Source organism: Saccostrea cucullata, unplaced genomic scaffold (assembly GCF_032062105.1).
Source record: "Saccostrea cucullata isolate Sc308-1 unplaced genomic scaffold, CSIRO_AGI_Scuc_v1 ctg1842, whole genome shotgun sequence".
NCBI classification, from domain to species: Eukaryota; Metazoa; Mollusca; class Bivalvia; order Ostreida; family Ostreidae; genus Saccostrea; species Saccostrea cuccullata.
In genome coordinates this window covers 47,078-70,642 of record NW_026938780.1, presented here as the reverse complement: position 1 = coordinate 70,642, position 23,565 = coordinate 47,078, and the positions used below count along the sequence as shown (strand labels likewise).

Sequence of the window (23,565 nt, the reverse complement as noted above, 5' to 3'; positions counted from 1 at the left end):
TTAATTTTTTCTCATTATATTCTGTGCAACAGTTCTAAAAGGATTATTATTAAGGACATACGCAAGATAACTTAACAACTGATAATTTTTCAAGATATTCTACATTCAAAATTTTAGTACCAGTACATGTTCTTAGAAAAAAAAATCTGCATGCGTTCCCAGGGCTTTGGAACATAAATCAAATTATGAAATTTTTAGCATTATTCACAGAAAAATATACAAAAATTAGGAAACATAAATTCATGATTTCCCATCAAAACTTGTTGTAGAAGAGGTGTACAAACCAATATATAGACAATAAAAGTATTGCACACATTTCCTTAATTTAGTGAAATGCTTCAATATCAAAGAAAGAATCCATTAAAATTAAAACTAAGTTGCGTATGACCTTAAATTATTTATATTAAATATTCTTTTGTTATAGCAATATCACAAACATAATTGTTTATATGACTTTCTGTGTACATAAGTTTACATAATGTGTATTTTCTTGCAAAAAAAAATCATTGAATCTACATGCAAGCATAAGTAAAGTGACATACGTATACTCGTACAAATCTGACTTAAAAAGCTGTTTTAGATCTTAAGACTTCATTAGCAAGATTAGATTTTAATCTTGTATATTCCTCAATACAATGTATAATGTTCCTTAATTCTTGTTACTCTGCAATGCTTTAGAAAAGAACACGCCAGAACAGGTGATACATATTTCCAGCCATAATCATCCAAAATAAGTAGACGGTACCTGAAGAAAAAATACATGTAGATAGTTTGCAAACAGTATGCCTTCACACAACAAAGCCGTATTAAGAAATGAGATTTCTTACGTGGTGATGTAATAAAATATTTTCTTTTTCAGATAAGTAAACTAGAATAGAATAAGACTGTGACAGTCGCCTTTATAAGTACCCAAGCCCTTTTACAAAATTGTACAAAGAACTCAATTTAACATAATAAAGAGATATACGCTTGAAAAAAAATTTCATTATTGAAGTATTTAATATATACTAGTATTCGTCTTAACTACTTTTTAAATTCAAAATCCAGGTTTTGAGATCTCAGGAGGAGAAAAATTGAAATTGACTTAATGAAAGAAGTGGGTTTGTTAAATGTTGTGGTAAACTCCAATGTGTTTTCTACAGAAATGGGTAAAATTTAAGCTATTTAAGCTATATTTAATAATGCTTTTAAATTATGGCAAACTAAAACAGAAAAATATTTCTGGCATTTTTCTACAGAAATGGGTAAAATTTAAGCTATTTAAGCTATATTTAATAATGCTTTTAAATTATGGCAAACTAAAACAGAAAAATATTTCTGGCATTTTTCTTATAAAATTAAACACTGTCAGATAAATGCATGACTTACATTTATTTCTAAGCAACTTTTTTTTTTCAAAATAGTGTTATTGAAATCATCAAAATAAAGTCAATCAAATTCTGAGTTTGATATTTACAAGAACAAGTATAGCTGCAAAATAAAATGCATATCTCGGTGCTCTAGCTATATCTTCAGTGTATTCTTAAATCAACCTTAGTGAAATATAATAAAAATGTACCTTTTTTTTTTTACAGTTTGATCATGTTATATTTTAGAGCTATTTTATAGCAAGGTGATTGTATATGATTGTGAAATCAACATTAAGTGACATGCTGACTTTTTTCATACTGATTGTTTTACCATTAATTACACATTGATTTGCTGAATTTTACGTTATTTCCCGATCATGAAAAGGAGCGCACGGTGAAAGTGACCAGTCAGCGGGGGATGCTCACTCCTCTATGGCACCTGATCCAACCTCTGACATTTTGGAGGTCCTTTTTGCTCCGTTCCTATTTGATAATGCTTAAGGGACAATGAAATTCGAATACTGCTCGTTACCTCACATTTTTTATCAAGCTGTTTCATTTTACTAGAATCAATCAAGGTCAGATTGTCTAACTCTTGTGACTTCCAGTTTCTTGATAAGATATATATTTTGCTCTTGATATACTGTAGATTGGCAAATATTCACGATGGTTTTAATTTCGCTACGTTCGCGATTTATTAATTTTCCGCGAAATTAAACCCTTCATAAATGTTATTATTAGTTTTTAATAATGTTAAATTGCTTATACGAAATTTTGAATTAATTTCTCGCAGCGTGAAATTAAAACCATCGCAAATGGTACTTTTTGAGATATCGTGAAATTTAACATCGTGGTATTAAAACGATTAACAGTACTCACTATCTACCTTAAATTTAAAAAAATATGTATGAACTATGTATGGACTATCATACCAAAAGATTTCTAGAACAGTGCAGATGATGCATTATCTACGTTAAACAATTTAAAACAGTATGCGACAAGCCAAATCTTGTCCTCTGAACTGTCTGATCTTTCAGATAAATATGTTTGTTCTGTTCCCAGTTTGTAGTGTTTAAATCGACTTTTGAGCTTGATTACTGTTTGTTAAATGGATCGTATTTTATCAGAATGATTTAAACTCTCTTCGTGAGTGCATATATTTTATAAATACGCTTTCAAAGGTATCCACGACTATAAAAAAAGTTGTTTTTTTAGAAATAATTTACAACTTTAAAACGTGAATTAGGATATAAATTGATCACGGAATCAATTAAAAAAAAACTATATCTATATCCGATAAATGTTTCAAAATCATAGATTTTTACCTATATTTACGTTTGTGACTTATTCATATTATATATTTTGCCAGATTATAAACTTTAGTATGTAAAATGCTTGATTTTTCAAACCCAATGGCATGTTCTTGATACTCTGATCACGCATTGACTAATTATGACGTTACTGAGAAATTATGCCAAACGTTTATGACGCGAGGATCCCGTGTTTTTCTAATTATTATAAACACGCGTTGCTTCTTATATTGTTATATAAAAGAAAATATTTGCAAATGTAAATATTATTCTATTAAATTAGGACTTCAAAAAAGTATACGAATTGTTTGTTTGTTGTAAATATAATATAAAAATCCAGGGCCAGGAGAGAACTCAGAAGGACTAGGTCTTTACGTTTCATGGAATAAACAAAGGGTTATTTTACCAAAATTTCATCCGCGTATTATGACGTCTTTATATTTTTGATAATTTCTCGGATGTAACGTAAAATAACAATAAATTTTTCTGTAATCCTTTTTGAGAAAAAACCTAATCTCCCACTCAATTTTTAATCAATTTCTTTAGCAGCAGCAACACTTTTATAAAAATAAATAGAGAAATAGAGCTGCCTATCCAATGTCCTAATCAGTTCAGTTGTTCCAAATATCACGAATAAAATATATTGAGATAACAAACAGCATCAGTGGAACAATACTTATTTTGGAGCAGAGCAAACTCGAACGTTCGAAACATTAGAGGTGGAATCAAGTGCCATAGAGTGAGCATTCCCTGCCAGCCCCTCACAACCGCCTTGCGCTGCTTGTCATGATGGGGGAAAAACAGAAAATTCAGTGTGTAGATAATGACCTCACATTTAGTTTGAAAAAAAATCTGTCAGTATCTAAAGTAACGATAGATCGTATTTGCAGACAGGGTTAATATATCGAACAAACAACTTTCAAAAGCATGACTTTAAACGAGGCTACTATATATTTTTTATAACCCTGTTCGTACCTCTTTTTAGAAATTGTTCACGAAAGAGCATGTTCATGCTTTCGAAATAAATAAAATGTGAACCTCCTACGGAGGTGGTAAAGGTATATTGCTGCACAAGTAAGGGAAGTTGGCGATTGAAAAGTTAAAGTCATCACGTTTATCATAATTATTTTTCGTAGATAACCATTAACCTTTTTTATAAGAATAATGTCTCAATTATATCTCATTACTAGAACTATTCTTAGTCTAAAACCATTCAAATATTGTCAATCAGAAAACCAAACATCTTTTTAAGATTAATTAAGGTTGCTTGAGTGTACAATATCAATTAAAATGTTCAGTGAAAAAATAATTAAGAACTTGACAAATGAAAAAGTAGGTATTTTCTTGAGTTCATTCTTATTGTGAAAAGCCGGAACTGATTCAAAAAGTACGGACTTTACTTTTTCGTGGAGAATGGTTATGTAGAGAGTTGTAAATTTGATGTTACTGAATTTGGTAAAATAACGTGATTTCAAATTTTCAAAAAGTTTCGGTGAATTTTCAAGTAGCAATATCTTGTAAATACACTTTTTAGACATATTGTTACAAAGTAATCCTGATGTCCCTCCTATATTGTTGTAAATATTTTAGTATGAAATCATTTTCCCGAACCTGCTAGGTATCTTTGCAAGGATTCCCATGATTTTGAATCCAGTATATGAATGGTAATCAAATTCATTTAGGTTGTTGTGAAAATTTGAAACATTTAAAACTAACATAGATTTTGAAGAATTTCTTCCTAAAAAGGAGGCTATTGGTTTAAGTTAGACTGTAATCAATAGATTTAATTACCACTTACTCTGAAAAAATTAAAGAAATGCATCTTACAAAATAACACTATGTTGTTACTTGCTTTGTCAGCTGGGACAATGAAATTCTGATCGTGTAATTTAATTCCTTTTTTACTACTCGTCTGAATTATTGAATACAGAAGGATCGATTGTTTTGATATTGAGGGTCAATCGCTAAATGTGAGATTTTAACCATAACCTGAAACATTTATAGCAATATTTTGTCCAGCAGGAATATAATTGTAGGGGGAGAACAACATGAATACGACGTAGGATTATGCTTCCAATGTTCGATATCTAGGCTCTGTAAATTCCTGTAACTAAAATATTTGGAAGTAAAAGTCAATGTATATTTGAAAGAAATATAAGCTGTTGACTTAAACTTGAAGTATGGTGGAATACAAGACTAAACCCCCCTTTTGTGATTAAAAATATTAATACGTATATTTATCGTGTCCATTCCTTTTTTGGCATTAAAGTTCAAGAAAAAACGAGTTGTAAAGCTGTATTTCCTTCCTTAAAATGTGACAAATTAAAAAGCCTATAATTTGAAACTTTCATAATCGCAAATCCGTGTCCAAACTATGATGACAAATCCGCTTGACCTTTTTAGATTATTTAAAGTTTCAAAAGCATGAGTAAAGTTTGTAAATGATGTGAGCAAGACTGTGCTGTTTTCACGTAAAGTCTTTGGTAAGTGTTGGGCTACCACAAGATGGTTCTCAGAATCTCTATAGTTAAGATTTTTAGAAAAGTACTTTTACACTAAAAGAGAAGCATGGTAATTTTGATTTTTTGGTGAAATTATCAAATCGACACAATGGCATAAAGATTCAATGATAACAGAAATATTTTTTGATATTTAAATTTAAAATCATAAGTTAAGTCAATTAAAGAACTTTAAATTTTTTCACTGAAATGCTAATTTAAAAATCAAATTGGCATTTTTAAAAATTCCTTTACCTTTAAGGTATGATCCGCTTGTATCTGCTAAAAAAGAAAATAATAGAAACTTATATTTACATTCATATTATTTTTAGATAATTTGAATTCTTTATAAAAACACGACTTGTTTGTGAAACACTGATGCCCCCGCATGGCAGCTAATGGCGAGGGTTGAAATTTATCAAATGCAACTCAAGCTCCAAGGTCAAGGTGAAAAAGCCAAGGAAAAAAAGGAAAAGGAAGATCGTATCACAACGTATGCAATGATATGTTAAGGCCCAAGGACTAACTATTCAAAAGTTATCACCAATGTAAACTTTTTAAAAAAAAAATGTCTGTCATACTAGATCAAAGGAAAAAAAATTAAAAGATCTTGGCACAATGGATACACATGAGAAGTATGAAAGTTCAAGCATAAACTATTCAAAAAGTTTTATCCAAGGTTAAAGTTTGGTATTTTATTGTCAAAGTTTGTCAAGTTAAGAGCACATTTTTGCTTGTATCCAAGGAACGGTCTTTTCACAAGAAATATACCTGTGAAATAATAAAGACATAGCCCCAACAATTCAAAAACTTTGGGCAAGCTTAAAGTTTTCGCGGACAGACAGTGAGACGGAAGGACAGGAGATTATTTCTTAGGAGAATTCCACAAGTTGTATGTTGCAGAAAATCATTATTTGACATGGTTGATAAAAAGCAAATTTCACATTAGTAAAGTACCTTTCTGTTCACAAGTTTTTCCAGAGAAACCCTGCTCACATCTGCATTCAAACGTATAATGATCTTTATTTCCGTGACAAATACCGTAGTTCTGACAAGGATCAGATACACAAGGATCCACTGAAACAAAATGAAATTACACTGAAATTGGAAATACGAACATAAGCACAACGTATTAAGGAAGTCTGATTATATTTCAAGTACAAAAAAAAAATAATAAATAAAAAAAAGTTTTTTTTAACGAATTAAAATTAAATTGATAAAGAGTGTATGAAGAAGGCATACCCGGAGTTTCACAGTTTTTGCCTGTATATCTGTCAACACAGCTGCATACGTAATGAGTGAAAGACAGAACTCGACATGTTCCCCCGTTTCTGCATGGCTTTATTTGACAGGGATATCCTAAAAAAGATAAATATTCTAATAATTTTATTTTTAGTTATAACTTCAGTCCAATCCATTTCTGTAGAAATTCAAACAGAAAATATTGCATGTGTATTTTTAGAATAACTGAAATATACACTTCATTTGGGTTCTTAACGGAATAATGATTTCCTTTAAAAAAGTTGGAAACCGCATTTATTATCTAGTTCTACGCATCTGGCACATTAGACTGTTGTCTCTTTAACTCGTTCATTTGTTTTAACTTGCTTGCCACCGGTCATCTGCAAACTCATTTTTTAAACAAATATCCTGATTTGCAATACGCAATCCAAAGTTGCAAACCCCCTTGGAAAACGCAGACCCCATTGGTAAACGCGATGCCATGTAAGTTTATCCAATCAGTAATCTACAAATTTGTCTGAGGCAGGAGAACTATATTACAGTACATATAATGAAATATACACACCTGGAAAAATAACATAGGGCGTTTCTACACTTGACACATCAGCCCCTGTTAGCGCTCTGTACTGCATTCTAAATGACAAGGTCAAGTCTAGAAAATCTTCCTTTTGAATGTTGAATTTAGCTAGTAGTTCGTATTCGTGGACAGCACAGTTTTGGTCGTTACCAGGAGCAAAATACATCTTTGCGTTTCGTTTTTGGAAAAGATTGAAAGTATCATCTCCCTGAAATGAATATCAAATGAATTCATTTTAATTTCTTGTATTGTTTTATGTATGGTTTGAGTAAATTAAGTTTATGCACATATTTGCTTAATTGAACAAATGTTGAACATGATGATATTGTGTATATTCTAGAGACGAATTTCGATCCAAATTATCGATGACGTTGGATTATTCTATTTATTACAAAATAATGAAGTCTTGACAGAAAGTTGTTAAGACCGAGAGATCTGGAATTATTGAAAAAGAACCAGCATTCTTGAAATGTTTGTCTTCGTTATAAACACCAAATATATAAATCAAAAAATAAGATGTTTCGATATTATATTATGATCTACAGTTCTTGTTAGTTAAATTATATACAGTATGAAGTAAGAGAGTATTGTTGTCAATAGGTCAACTAATGTCAAAAGGGATCACACACTTAATTTAAAGGTCCTAAAATTCTCATTAATGGGTAAGAGGTGGGAGGGGAAACATCCGACTTGCAGTAGCTACTAGTACGTATATATCAATAAAATTTAACACTTCAGTTATGTAGTCTTTTTCTCGCTTTTAAGAAATAAAATGTTTATTATCATTTATCTTATAAGGGAAGAAGTTTCAAAAAATGGAGTTTCAGAGAATCTTGTCAGTGTCAAAGTCAGATAAAGCACTTAACCCGTGAATTCACTTTTATTAAGATACCCACTTCCGCCAAAACTGGGGTTTGAACTCTTGACCTACGGAATCAGCATCCCAGCAGTAGAGGAACAGTGCGTTAAACTGCTCAGCTATCTTGGCAAGTAAAAAAAAAACTTGCTTTTGGTGCCGATGAATTATCACAGTGCTGTTTTACACTACAAAGTCATTCAGAATGAAAATGAAATACAGCTGTTTGGAAATTATTATGAGAGGAGGGTTTGTAATGTGTCTCGTTGTAATACAGAAAATATCAAACCTTTATTTTGTAGTATAGAAAAACGTCGTGTGGCTTTGGATATACACAAACAGCTTTCGCCTCAAGATCCAGTCCTTCGTCAGGCATAATGATTTGACTCACAGGTCCTTTCACAAAATGAAAACTGCTTGGCAGAGCTGATAGTACACCAAAGAAATATTTTTTGAAGATATTTAAAATATTTCATCATTTTTCTCGACATATTTCTATAGAGAACAGTCACTTATCATCCATATACATGAGCATGTTAAATGCAAAAGATAATTGAACCATGATCTTTAACATATCTTTAGGCAATACAAATTTGTGAACTGGATACTCCAACAACAACTTTGCCTATCATATCCTTTACTTATATATTATTTCTGTTTAGTACATAAAATCAGTGTGTGTACTATACCGAGTTTTATGAAATTATTTATTTTCAAAGTATTTCAAACGATTGATTTTCTAAATTGAAATGTAATCAGGTTAATTTCATTTTTTTTTTAAATTGCCTATGCCTTTTTCTTTTTAAATTTAAGAAGACAGATTTTATTGATATTTATATAAGATGTTTTCAGAATTCAATATAAAGAAACAGTTCAAATAAAATGTTAAATTTTTTATGTTTTTGAAAGCCTTTCAGTATTGTCCAAATACTTAAAATGACAAAAATATGTCTTTTAAACTTTACCAAGACATTTTTTTCAAATACTTCAGCACTTGCAAGTTAAATTAAAAGCTGATATTTGAAATTATGTTTTTCAAGACTTAAAAATAGATTTGTGCAGATACGTACTGGAAACAATAACCTGTTGTGTTGCTACCCGAGAGTGCGCTGTGCTATTAACGGTGCAGGTCCAATTTCCTGTATCATCTTCATATCTTGAATCTTTTATAATGAAGTTAGACAAAGACCTGGAGACGTTGGCAGAGTATCTTGTGTTCTCCATTGGTAAGCAAGTTCCAGGAATGTTGCAGGTGGTAAGGATACCAATACCAACTCGAGACCACTGGACAACTATTGTTTCTATTGGGTACTCGCATTCTAATATAGCAGTTCTTCCCTTTGAGGCTTGCTGTGTTATTGTCAGGAACGATTTAACGGACACTAGAAAACCAAAAGAAAAAATATCTATAAATGCAACTTATGAGCCTAGCTGTTTTGATTTATAAGTTATTGCAGTACATATTTCATCAAGTATCTAAGTTCGCTGAATATTTTCGTTTCAATTGAACACTTTTCAACTTTTCTCTAAAAGTGACCATGGAAAAGTGATATCGAAAGTTGGATCAAGTTTTAAAGAAGATTAAAGAGATTTTGTCATTACATATCTCGTAAAATAGGTCACATTACATTAAAAGATAGTGAGTGAAAAAGGAAACAATGAAAATATTGAATTACACTGCAGACAAAAACTTCTTTTCCAATATGCTAGTAGTTATTGTAAAACAACCTCTCTTAAATAGACAGATAAATGAAAGATATGAAGACGATTCATGTTTGTAGGTTCATCATTTGATTAAAATAATATTTATCCCATATCTAGCATTCTAAAGATACCTTTTTAATGCCAAATTATGAGTTTAATCACTGTTTGTTATTTCACTCTTTTGTAAAGGAAATTATTGTCGATTATATTTTTATGTATTGTTTCAAATAAAAAGATATAAAAATGATGTTGTAAAATTTATTAAGTATTTTCATAACTCACACAATAATTAAATGGGAGCAGCACATGCAATCAAAGACTATTTTTCATTTATTAAATGTCATTGTTAGATGGGCGTACCAGATACATGGAATTGCGAATTTCCTTTTTTAGATCTTCTAAGGTTCCTATGCATAGTTCTCTGAAAGAAATTATTTTTAATAAGTTGTTCTTGATAAAAATTGAATAATCCTACATTATGATTAAAAGATATCATTTCCAAAGCTAAACTTTTACATGGACTTATAAACATAAAAGGTTAAGATCCATACTACGAATTCTTGCCCAGTAGGATAATTTGGAAGATTTGTACTTTCAAAAGAATCGACAGGTTAAGATTCCCTTAAACAGAAAATAAATGCATGAAGTCGCATAAAACAGCATTGAATGTAAAACAGTTTATTTTGATTATTCTTTACAAAAAAAGGCAATATGATTCTAAAATTTGTATCAAAAGGCACTTATTCAGAATAGTTGAGCGCAATTTAGATATTAGAAAACCTATAAACTTGCAACTTGAATTGAAAAGATAGTTTGTTAAAATCAATGCCTGGATTTCTGTTTATCATTTTAACTCCTTACAACAATGCAGTGCAGGACAGCAGGGGGAGAATCTAACAACATCATTAGCAGGTTTTGTTTCTTGCCTAGAAGGCCTTTGCACTCTAAGAAGCAAAGTCTGCATGTCCAGAGTTTGGACGGAAGTGAGCACTCCTCTCTCTCTCTCTCTCTCTCTCTCTCTCTCTTTACGTAAAAAAAAAATAAAGTGAAGAAAACTAATGTTGTCCGATCTGTTAAAAATTGATTGCTAAAATACTGGTCCCCGGAAATTCAAAAGTCTGAATCAAGAACCTAAATGAAGTTGGCATTCCTGAATCAGGTTGTGCTAGGTAGACGGAATATTTCCTTAAATATTGAAATGAAAGTAAAAAAAAACAGAAACGCAATTATTAGATAGAAAAATGTCAGTCAAAATGTGATATTATGAAATCTATTTCTATATGTATTTATTCGTTTTTATTTATTTTTTTCATATCGTTTTGAGAAATAAAATCTTAAAATTTGATTAACCAAAAGTTCTATTGCGCACCTGGATTGAGTTGCCTGAGTAAAGTTTTATTCTATGATTTCATTGGCTCTTTCATTTGATTGGTTATTTCCTATTTTTTCATCCAATAATACTTTTTCATTATAAGTATAAATTTACCGCGCTTTACTTTGTATATCAGAGCAGTAATACGTTTTCCATAAAGAAGTTATATCTTAAATCCAGTGTCCATCATACGCATCTTATGGTATGTAACTTGTATATTTGATTATGTGTTTCATTGCCATATAAAGATTAGATTTACGTTATTATTTTGATTGCAAACTTTTTACTTTATTGTATTTTTGCATTCAAAGTTGTAAATGAAATGAGTCTGTAAGGTTTCAATTTGAATTGTTTACAGAACACATTTTTTCAAAGAGTTCATTTTTCTTAAACGTATACTAAGGTAAATTATCTCATATGTTATTTTCTCAATTTTTGTAATTTTGACTTATTATGTACTTTGTTTATTTTAGATCAATGCCTTTATTTCCTGAATAAATTATGAAAACATAACATCTGCCTTGCTGCTCGGTTACATCATGGCGCTGCGAGAAACAACACCAAGGCATTGATTATGGAACTTATATTCCACTGATGCGTGTGTATGGTAAATTCTACTCATCGACAGAGTGTTCGATTTACCTGGGTTTTGTACAGTGAACTGTTTTCATCGGAACGGTAAATGTTAATCGTGAACTTAGAATCTGAACTCTGAAAATGAATAAAAGAGATCTTCAAAACCGTATCCATGAATTGGAACAAGAACTTTTAGAAGAAAAACTTTCCAAGCCAAAAGTTGTTGAAAAACATACATTTATTCCCGAAAGTCGCAAGATTAAAACATTTTCTGGTCGACCTAAAACTGAAAATGATGTGTCAATTGATGACTGGATTGACGATCTAGAAGTAGCGTTTGCAGCTCGTGAAAGGACCGATGCACAGAAAGTCGATCTTATATTTACGCATTTGGAAGGCCAGGCCAAGGACGAAGTGAAATACAGAGAAGATATTCGTCATGACCCCTATGCACTATTGGATTGTCTACGGGCAGCATTCGGAAATCCGGAAAGTGTTATTACGTTACAACAACGTTTCTTTGAGCGACACCAGAGAGAAAGTGAAAAAATTCGTGAATATTCTTATGTGCTTTTGGATCTATTTCAGAAAGTGATTAAGAAAGACAGCAGTGTTTTTCCAGAGAAAGAGCGCACCTTGTGTGAACGATTCGCTAACGGCTTGTGTGACCCATTCATACGCAAGGAAGCGAAACGACTCGTTAGAAGCAAATACGGACCCGTTGATTTCTACACACTTCGAGATGAAATTATTCTATTCAGTGAAGAAGAAACAACGCAACACCATTCAAACACGCAGTCAAAGCTTCCAGACAGTAAACCGGCCGAGAAGATCAGCGATCAGCCAAATTTAAATGTCCCAACACCGGAATCGTCTACAGCGGATCAGCTATTGAAAATCATCCAAGCACAACAAAAGCAGATCGACTCACTAACCAGCCTGATGAAAGATCGCGAAGGCAGTGAACATTCTACGGAACGCCGCTATAGCAACCGTCCGAAGTGCTACAAGTGTGGAAAGCTGGGCCATATACAGAGATTTTGTCGTGTGAAAGTGAATGATTCGGAAAACAAGTAACATCTATTGACACGAGTCCGACAATAGATGACGGTCAACAGGACTCATCGTTTATGCAACGCTTTATAGGGAAGTGTCCTGTGATGGATATTACTGTGTTAAATGTGAAAATCCCCTGCTTAGTCGACACAGGTTCCATGGTTTCAACACTGACAGATAGCTTTTACAAACAGTTTATTCAGCCATTAGGAACAACCATCATACAAGACAATTTAATTCGACTTAAAGCTGCGAATGGACTAACCATCCCATATGTAGGGTACGTAGAACTTGATATCCAGTACCTAGGAAAAACTATTCCTCAGCGTGGTTTTCTTATAGTCAAAGACTCCGTAGACAGTGAAACGAGGAAGCGTAAAGAAGCTCTACCAGGTCTCATCGGTATGAATATTCTCAGTGTTTGCAAGGATATCTTATCTACTTGTAACATTCCAACAAGTGCACATTTACAGGAAGTTTTTTCTGAAAGCAACGTGTTCGATCATAGGATTGTTAGTGGATTTGCACGAGTGAGCGGGTCAATTCCTATTCGTATACCAGCAAATACTGCCTTTGTTATAGAGTGCACTGGACCGCATATTGACAGTGATGTCATTGTTAATCCTTTGATTAATGGATCACATCTACACAGGAATTTCCGGACCGTATATACGTGTGCTACCATAAACAGTGGGAAATTGTGGGTTCGTGTAGCCAATATCGGAGATGAGGATATTTCAGTTAAACCACGTACAAGAATAGGAACTGTGTCTAGATGTGAAGTTGATACCAACAGATCAAATATCGGATTTAATCGAGTCGGCAGTGTTGAAGAAATATTTATTCAGAATTGTGACGTCTCAGAGGTTACGACCCTTGATGATAAATTCACTTTACCTGAGGACATTTACCATCTCGACTGTAGCAAAGAAGAAAAAGCGTTAATAACTTCACTTTTCCGGAAATATAGTGACATTTTCTCCAAGAATGATGACGACATCGGAAGTACAGATACTGTTCAACATCGCATTCGCCTCACTGATGATAAACCGGTTTCTCAACAGTACCGCCGTATACCACCATCTCAGTTTGAGGAAGTGAAACAGCACATTAGAAAGTTATTGGATAACGGTGTGATTAGGGAGAGTACCAGCCCGTTTGCTTCGCCTATTGTACTTGTTCGCAAGAAAGACAATACTCTACGACTTTGTGTGGATTATCGCAAGCTTAACGAGAAGACAATCAAAGACAAATTTCCGTTACCCAGAGTTGAAGAAACTTTTGATGTGTTACACGGTTCTGTTATGTTTTCTACCATGGATTTAACTTCCGGTTACAACCAAATAGCAGTAGCAGAAGAGGATATAGAGAAAACAGCTTTCACAACACCCTTTGGACTTTATGAATTTATGCGCATGCCCTTCGGACTTACCAACGCGCCAGCTACGTTCCAGCGTTTAATGCAGCACTGTTTCCGGGAAGAAGTATTCAACATAATGTTAGTTTTCCTAGACGACATCATTGTTTATTCAAAGTCTTTAAGTGAACATATTGAGCGTCTTGACAAAGTGTTTTCTATTCTACGTCAACATGGTCTTAAACTGAAGATGCGGAAGTGTAAATTTTTCCAACCATCTGTGCAATATCTGGGACATATTGTGAGTAAAGACGGCATCAGCACTGATAGTGAGAAGATCAAATGCATAGTTAACTGGAAAATACCTGAAAATGTGAAAGAAGTGAAATCATTCTTGGGATTTGCGGGCTACTATCGCCGTTTTATTCGACATTTCTCACAGATAGCGGAACCATTACTTGAAATTGCCAAACTTAATATAAAACATCCAAAGACAAAATTTGGTGATAAGTGGACTAAAAGTTGTCAGGATTCGTTTGAAAAGCTGAAAACACAGTTATCTAGTGCTCCTTTACTTGGATACGCTGACTTCACATTACCATTCATTGTCGAAACTGATGCAAGTGCACATGGACTAGGAGCCGTTATTTCTCAAGTGCAGAATGGGCGTACTGTCGTTATTGCATACGCCAGCAGAACTCTTCGACCTAATGAACGTTCCGCAAAGACCATGAGTAGCCTGAAGCTTGAACTTTTAGCACTTAAGTGGAGTGTGACGGAGAAATTCAGAGACTATCTACTAGGAAACAAGTTTGTGGTACTTACAGACAATAACCCGTTGAAATACCTTTCGTCAGCTAAACTTGGTGCTTATGAACAGAAATGGGCTTCACAACTAGCAGATTTTGATTTCGAGATAAAGTACCGACCGGGAAAACAGAATAGCAACGCAGACGCATTGTCAAGACTTCCCATGAAAAGTGTCGATGTTCTCAGTGAATGCATACATGGATCTATTGTTCCTTTGGATATTAAAACTGCGCATTCATCAGTGTTATTCATTGAATCCGCTACTGTCACTCATGCAGAAACTTTTCCTGGATATTCAAAGGATGAGATCAGTGAATTACAAAGAAAAGACGCAGTGATTTCAAAGTGTACGAATTTCCTGGAGACAAACACTGTTCCTAAACCAAGTTTTTCGAGGAAACAGAACAAGAAAGTGCAAGTTTTGTTAAGGCAGTTAAAGTCCTTATATATTTCTGATGGTGTTATTCTCAGGAAGATTAAAGATCCAAAATTAGGAGAGCTCACGCAGATTCTACTTCCGGAGTGTATGAAGGACTTAGTGTTAGAGTGTCTCCATGATCAGAATGGTCATCAAGGTATTGAAAGAACATTCAACATGATTCGACAGCGGTGTTATTGGCCAAAAATGTTTTTGGATATTAAAAACTACTGTAAAAAATGTGACCGTTGTGCAATATCCAAGATTCCACCACCCAAAGTGCATACTAGTATGGGACACCTTACAGCATCCGAACCACTGGAGTGTTTAGCGATAGATTTTTCTGTGTTGGAAAAAGCGCAAGGATTTGAAAATGTGTTAGTGATCACAGATGTTTTCTCAAAGTGGACCATAGCCGTTCCGACACGAGATCAGACAGCCCAAACAGTAGCCAGAGTGTTAGTGAACGAGTTTTTCTTTAAATTTGGAGTATGCAAACGTATACATTCAGACCAAGGAAAGTGTTTTGAAGCGGAGATTATTCAGCAGCTGTGTACTCTTTATCGCATTAAAAAGACAAGAACGACAGCGTACCACCCTCAAGGAAACGGACAGTGCGAGCGCTTCAACAGAACGCTACATGATTTACTTCGATCTCTACCCCCAGCGAGGAAGCGGAAATGGCCGGAATACATCAAGGAACTCGTGTTTTCGTACAACGTGACACCTCATTCATCAACTGGATATGCGCCCTATTACCTGATGTACGGACGCGACCCATACCTGCCGATAGATTTCCTATTAGGACGGAATATTAATACTCCAACAGACGACATCAGTCTAGACCGGTGGATTGAACTCCATTCGGAAAAGTTACAATTTGCGTACAACAGAGCAAAGGCAGAGATTCAGCGTAACGAAGATGACCGGAAACAGAGACACGATGCAGGAAAAGTGAATGATGAGTTGCAGATCGGTGACCGTGTGTACGTAAGAAACAGAGGGATCAAAGGACGTGATAAGATTCAAGACAAGTGGAGACCAGAAGTGTTCACCATTGTTGGAAAACCGTTTCCATCCGTTTACAGTGTGCGTTTGGAAAACGACGATTCTAAGACCAGAAACGTGAACAGAAAGGAGTTGAAGCCAGTTCTCTAGTGATTGTGAATATGTGTGATAAAAAAAAAGTCATTTTGTGTTTCTGTGAAATGGAGGAATTCATTGATTCGTGTTTATATCTATATGTATTTATTATTATGTGAATTTGATATTATTATAATCTGAGGACAGATTAACAATTTTCCAGGGGAGTATGTGATATTATGAAATCTATTTCTATATGTATTTATTCGTTTTTATTTATTTTTTTCATATCGTTTTGAGAAATAAAATCTTAAAATTTGATTAACCAAAAGTTCTATTGCGCATCTGGATTGAGTTGCCTGAGTAAAGTTTTATTCTATGATTTCATTGGCTCTTTCATTTGATTGGTTATTTCCTATTTTTTCATCCAATAATACTTTTTCATTATAAGTATAAATTTACCGCGCTTTACTTTGTATATCAGAGCAGTAATACGTTTTCCATAAAGAAGTTATATCTTAAATCCAGTGTCCATCATACGCATCTTATGGTATGTAACTTGTATATTTGATTATGTGTTTCATTGCCATATAAAGATTAGATTTACGTTATTATTTTGATTGCAAACTTTTTACTTTATTGTATTTTTGCATTCAAAGTTGTAAATGAAATGAGTCTGTAAGGTTTCAATTTGAATTGTTTACAGAACACATTTTTTTCAAAGAGTTCATTTTTCTTAAACGTATACTAAGGTAAATTATCTCATATGTTATTTTCTCAATTTTTGTAATTTTGACTTATTATGTACTTTGTTTATTTTAGATCAATGCCTTTATTTCCTGAATAAATTATGAAAACATAACATCTGCCTTGCTGCTCGGTTACAAAAATGCAACCAATACGGTCATAGATAGGATATTTCATAACAAGGTCATTAAAGCAAATATTTATCTTTTTAAGACCTCAAATACCTGATAAGTTTTTGAAAAAGTCGCTGTCGAAAGATTCAGATCAATTTTTATCAGATACCCAGGACTGTGACCTAGATCTTGAATGACAAGTATGTTATAAATCGCTGGCCTTTGTACATGTGCCTTTCAAAAACATATTTTTACCTCATGGGGTGAAAACTGTCTTGGATATGATTCAAGATCAAAGATTTGTGTTTAAATTTTATTTTTTAAACACAGTTTCATTTATAATTAGGCATCGCACACAAAAATTGGTACTGATTGTGTAACGCCAAAATATCAATTTCTGACGTTAATGCATACGTCTTCTAAGCGTCAAAAATTCAAGGCGTACCAAAACAGACTATAGACATCTAATTTTTGCTCTCGTTTTCTTAAAATTGTTCAACTTTTGACTGTTTCATATATAGCAATTTTTTATTTCTTTGCACTTTTTAAAAATAATATTTTATCTGTAACAAGTTTTTCCATTACAAACAGAATGCAGCTCATATTTACAATATACGTCCCGTTAAATACCTTAATACGCATATAAATTTTGTTTCGTAGTAACAAAACCGATATCAAAATCACTCTTTCAATATATCCTATTACTTGCTTAAATGCCTTTTTAAAGAAAAATTTGACTACTTCAAAATTTGCAAATTTCATTTATCACTTTAGTTTTAGGGGGAAAACCTGTTATTTAGTAAATAATCTTTACCAAACCTTCTATCCTTTCTTGTTACCTGTCAAGATCACGGCATATAAAGGAATGAATCCAATTTTACAAACAGCCGGAATCGGTCTTTACCGGTATATTTGGATACTTATTAATGAATTTTGAGGGACCTGATGACAGGACGCAGAAGCTTCCTTCAAGTGGTAGAAAAATTAATGTGGCCAAACATTAAAATGACCAGAAATACGAACGCCAGTCGTTTATAAGTTACGTAATTTAATACCCCAATATACCGCGCGACGTATTTAAAGATAATGGTTTTAAACAGCGCTCACAGCTTCCTAATTTTTATTGAATTACCATGGATACCAATTCGACCTCGTTATAAGCATACCTATATTTGTATTTTTATATAGAGTAGAGTTTATAAGATAAACTTTTTTATTCTAAAAAAAAATGTCTTTTACTGTAGACATCAGTTCTTTTTTTAAGCTTTGCAAAATTTATAGAAGAAGAATTTTTTTTTATTTTCTATAGTTGAGAGATTGCCATCACAACTGACATTGACTCCTCCAAAGAAATAATGACGGTCATTTAAATTTAATCATTGACTTACAGAAAAAGTTTTCCTATTATTGATTTGATTAGTAGCTTTATCTAATGTGAATGGGTGTTATTGATCAACCGGGGGAGCTTTCTTTAATTTGACAGAACCTGATCTGACATCTGGAATTTCCAGGGGACCATATTTTATACACTCTACACATATTTGTACCGGGTATTATTTGTATTCTTTCAAATCGATCATTGTTTGTTATCTTCCCTTTAAATATATAATGTGACGTAATGTTACCGTGGCAACTTTCGAAAATACACTTAAACAATCAAATAACATAATTATTTAGCTAACACGAAAACAACGTTTCAATGAATGAAATCCAAATACTTGTATATTGGTTTGAATTTTTTTGTACAAGAAAACATTTATTGACGGTGTTTTGGAGTAACATTAATTATGCAAGCCTCCACGGTACAAATGTATAATTACCATTGTCAAAATTCATTTTCATTTCTTCATTGATCGATTTGATATATCCCCTTGAACTAAGTAAAAGATACCATACAACTGTTTCATATACTGAGGAGTGAATAGTAAACTAACTGAAAACATCTGTTGACTGAGACAACCACAACTTTCCTACTTATTTTATAATTATGGTAATATATCCTAAACACCTGTATTTTGAGCTGATGCAGAGAGGTAAAAACACGATAGGTGTGACCGTTCGGTAGGGGAAGCTTATACCTCCATAGCACCTGATCCAATTCAGAGATTCGTGTTTACTCTGCTACCAATTTACATTGTTTTAATGGATTTTTGATGTAGGTCACTAAGCGTAGTCTCAATATTTGCTTTCTCACTAAATTGCTTAGAGATTTTTCTATTTCTCCAATCATGTCTGGTTGACATGGACACTTACTCTACCTTTACAACTAATCCCATCTCAGATGTTTTAGAGGTGCTTGTTTGCTTTGCTACAACTTTGTATCGTTCATTGTATTCATAGTTCATTACGTTATTACTTTTTCAAGAGATGTTATATTCTATTTCATAACATTCTCCCCCTCCTAAGAATGATAAACAATGGCATTGGTAAGGTATTTGGAGTCAATATTTACTTTAAAAAACGACTGCTCTTTGCCAGGGTTTACACAAAATTCGATCTGCTGGTGAAAAAAGTAGGCATCCCAAATTTTAGGCCTTGGCTTTCAATTGTACAACTATTAAAATAACATACTCCGTAACATTCAAATTATCAAAGCACTTTATATATATATATATATATATATATATATATATATATATATATATATATATATATATATATATATATATATATATATATATATATATATATATATATATATAAAATAGAATTAATACACAAAACACATTAGCGATTGTACCTACCAAAATCAACAGTGGGGGAATTTGAATATACAGTTATGTGATAATCTGAAGAAAAGGGTCAAGAAATGGGAGTTCTTGATTGAATCTTCATCAATTGAATTCAAACTTTATCAACGAAAAGAAGATATTATCCTCACAATACACTAGGCTTCTGATCCACTACCCTCCCACAAACCCCTTATTGTGTTGTCGTACGTCGGCATTATATACGTCATGTAATTTCGATTTTTTCACATACACTGTATGCACAAACATAACTCGAGAAACAAATTATTGAAGAGATTAAGATGAGAGAATATAAGAATAGTTGGCCGGAGCTTTGATCAATTTTTTTTATTGAAAAATAATTAACTATACTATCAAAAATCTATAATATCAAAAAACTTACCTGAAAGATTTTGCCATGAGAAAGTATTCTTTCTTCTAAATAAAATTTCGCGTATTTTAGGTCAAATGCTGTTAAAGCTCCCACTAAAAGTAACCCTTTTACTAAACAAGCTAATTCAGAGAATTTGTGTCCCCCGCTTAGGGAAAAAGTAAACCATGCGCAGGGGGGTGGGAGTGGGTGTTCGGACCCCCTTGACTGAATTTGTAGAATTATTAAATGTATACCGGTACTGAAGCAAATAAAATATGCCAAAAGGTTTGATTGATTATTCTTTATTATGTGTGTAGATGATTCTTTTAATATGGAATATTTATCACACTGTACACATAATGATGATTTTATGAGTTTGTACAAGCCAGACCTCATAAATTTTTCATTTCACATGCTGAACACTATCATTTAGTAAAAAAAAAAAGTATTTCGGAAAAAAAAATTGGATTTTCCGGGATGCAAACCCTGGCCCTCTCACATGTGAAGCGAGAGACATACCACTAGACCACGGAGCCGCGTTTACTCGGCGAAAATTATATACAAACATTAAGTCACATACATGTATATATTCACGTTCGATATGTTGTCAAAATTTAACAAAGTGCATGGTGTCTAATTTAAACTTTATTAAACAGTTCAGTTCTAATAGATGTAATAAGAATAAAAATCCGTCGAGAACCTGTTTTATACGTAACAACTCTCCTTCATGCCCCTGTGCTAAAAATAGCGACATGTAATACAATCAATACTAATAAAACGGGGCGGGGCACTTTGAGAGGGGTGAGAGAGGTCCTAGGGAGTTTTGGTATAAAAATACATTGCAAAAGCTCAACATCCTCTTGAAACATCGCCCGAAAACGATAGTGTTACACACAAACAGAATGTATACATTTATGACCTTGAAGTTTGACCTTTTGACCTCAAAATCAATAGGGGTCTTCCTTAAGGCACAAGGAGTTATTATGTAAAATTTCATTGCAAAAGTTCAAAGGGTTCTCGAGATATCGCGCGGAAACGAAAGTGTCAAAACAGACAGAATTTGCGAATTTATGACCTTTGACCTTTTGTCCTCAAAATCAATAGGGGTCTTCTTTAGTCCATAGGGAGTTGCTATCCAAAATTTCATTGCAAAAGCTCAAAGGGTTCTCGAGATATCGTGTGGAAACAAAAGCTTTACAGACAGACAGAAAGACGGACGGACGGACCCAAATTAATATCCCCCACTTTTCAAGCGGGGGACAAAAAAATATAAGTTGAATAAAGGCAAAAATCATATTGACAAAGTCCGATTTTAGCCGTTTCATTGATAGATTTTTTTACTCGAATATCCGTTTCAAATGAATAGAAATGTTAAAGGTTTGGCAAAGAGTGAACATTTTCTGTAGTTGTTTAATGTTTTCAGTGCAAATCCTTGTTCAATTTTTTTTTATTGATTCTTTGCATACAAAAATTATTGTTTTAAACCAAGGTTTTCAAAGGATTTTTTCTTACATTCACCACTCCTTTTATACCTTTGGATTACAAACATGGAAGACTTCATTGTAAAAAAAAAATGAATCACCAAATTACTTTATTGTTATTAAATTATTAAATATCAAATAAATCTCTTACCTATGAAACATAATAGTAAAATACAGTTCTTCATCTTCACATTGTAATATCTTTATTTTCATTGAAAGTTTAAAGTTAAATGCAAGAATGTGCATATCTTTCTTTTTAAATAGCCCTTTTGATATCCGGTATCTGCGCATTAAAACATCTTGCACTTTACATTTTCCATGCATGTAACGTTTGACGGAGCCGAGTAGTAACTAATTTCAGTAAGTATACATTCATTTTACTCATAACTTTATAATAAAATAATTCAGCACATACCAAGATAATTCAGAAACGTTTTATGATGAATAACATTCAATGAAAGTAATATTTAGATATTTTAGAAATCACTGAAAATGAGAAAAACATATTAAGCACTTTCAATAATTCTTCACTTATATTGTACATTCTGTAAAATACCCCCAAGTCCAAGAGAGTCTCTTTTGAAAATAAAGTAACAACTCAAAAAGAAAATAAAGAAATACATCTAATTAATTAAATAAGGAATATGCCCCTAAAATTTTTATATTTTTACTCAAATTTCTTCTCTAAAACAATCTATAGATTTTATATTATAAAAATTGGATCAGACAAACTAAGTTTTCTCATCTATCCCTTTAGATGTGAATTTAGTCAATTTACCAAACGGTTAATGAATTTATTATATCCATTTAACTTATTTCATAGTGATACTAAATTTAGTACCAGGTATAAGGCAATTGTGTAATCTGTATTTTTCACTGGATTGAAGCAGATGGTCATATGACCACTTCACTGTTGAATGCTCCTAATTCGAGTACCATTATTGCCGAGATAAAAAAAAAATGCCGCGGACATTATTCTCCAATAAATCACAAAAAAAAATTATCAGATCAGAAACACGTATCAAACCTGTGCAATTGAAATGTACGTTTGACTTAAGAGTGAAATACTTATTTGGACCACATCGATGTGTCTTTTTTCGCAATTTAAACACTGTATGTTGCAGAAAGTAGCTGATGAATGTAGGTTTCAAAATCTAAGCGGGGCTGTTTCAAAGACCTTCCTACGTGATTTTAGTGAATAAATGGTAAATTGGGAAACTGATTTTGTTATCGTATATTCAAATAGATTAATCTATATAAATCACAAACAGATTTCAAATTAATAAAAGGCTAATTTTAATGCGGCGTAAGCACAAATCGATTCACGGGTAACCAAACAAATTTTAAACGGGTGTTAAATGGAACAGTGTTATCACAGCATGGTGACTTGATTCGTTTCTCAATGGAGAAAAGACCAGTCGTATTTCAGAGCTGCTAGTGCATGTAGTAGAATAGAAATAAAGTCCTTGTTGTCGTGAATGATGCAGAATTACCTCCTCGGTCTCAAAATGTTGTTTGAAATATAAAAGCTTCGGCTAACGCCTCGACTTTTATCTTTCAAACAACATTTCTCGACCTCGGATATTATTCTGCAACATTCACAAAAACGCGGACTTTATTTCTTAAAAACCCAATTTTATGTTAACGCCCCCAAAATCTATATGACTTAAGATCAATAATTAACCGCCTGTCAATCATTAAAAAAAACAATAGCTTCTGATTTGATAGACAGATCAGCTACCTGTGCTTCCTGATAATCTGAGTTAGCATGTTTTCAAGACGATTGCCTTGTCGCGCGCCAAAATCTTTCATGTACTCGCCTTGTATACACGCGGGTTAGAAAACTCCAATATGTTTGAATTTTACTTCAAAAAATAATTGAAAGATTATTAAACATTGACATCATAAAATATT

General features: G+C 32.8%; 2 protein-coding genes across 2 annotated transcripts; one reads left to right on the top strand and one right to left on the bottom strand.

Moving 5' to 3' along the window:
* Window positions 1-634: 634 nt before the first annotated feature.
* Window positions 635-21,879, bottom strand: LOC134251235 (uncharacterized). The gene is made up of 8 exons (XM_062733621.1): window positions 21,803-21,879; window positions 8,903-9,214; window positions 8,122-8,258; window positions 6,965-7,184; window positions 6,400-6,516; window positions 6,115-6,234; window positions 5,413-5,439; window positions 635-745 (listed from the first exon to the last, which is right to left on the bottom strand). The coding sequence occupies exons 1-8, from the start codon at window positions 21,834-21,836 to the stop codon at window positions 675-677; spliced, it is 1,038 nt and encodes a 345-aa protein (XP_062589605.1). The 5' UTR covers window positions 21,837-21,879; the 3' UTR covers window positions 635-674.
* LOC134251234 (uncharacterized) lies at window positions 11,588-12,759 on the top strand. The gene has a single exon (XM_062733620.1). It carries the CDS (start codon window positions 11,626-11,628, stop codon window positions 12,559-12,561), a length of 936 nt encoding a protein of 311 aa, XP_062589604.1. The 5' UTR covers window positions 11,588-11,625; the 3' UTR covers window positions 12,562-12,759.
* Window positions 21,880-23,565: the final 1,686 nt, after the last annotated feature.

Coding starts and splice junctions, on each gene's coding strand:
- LOC134251234 (XM_062733620.1), top strand. CDS start 11,626: ATGAATAAAAGAGATCTTCAAAACCGTATCCATGAATTGGAACAAGAA.
- LOC134251235 (XM_062733621.1), bottom strand. CDS start 21,836: ATGAAGAACTGTATTTTACTATTATGTTTCATAG. Junction 8,259..8,902: donor ACAACAGGTTATTGTTTCCA/GTACGTATCTGC, acceptor GTGTACTATCAG/CTCTGCCAAGCAGTTTTCAT. Junction 6,517..6,964: donor GCCCTATGTTATTTTTCCAG/GTGTGTATATTT, acceptor TATCTTTTTTAG/GATATCCCTGTCAAATAAAG.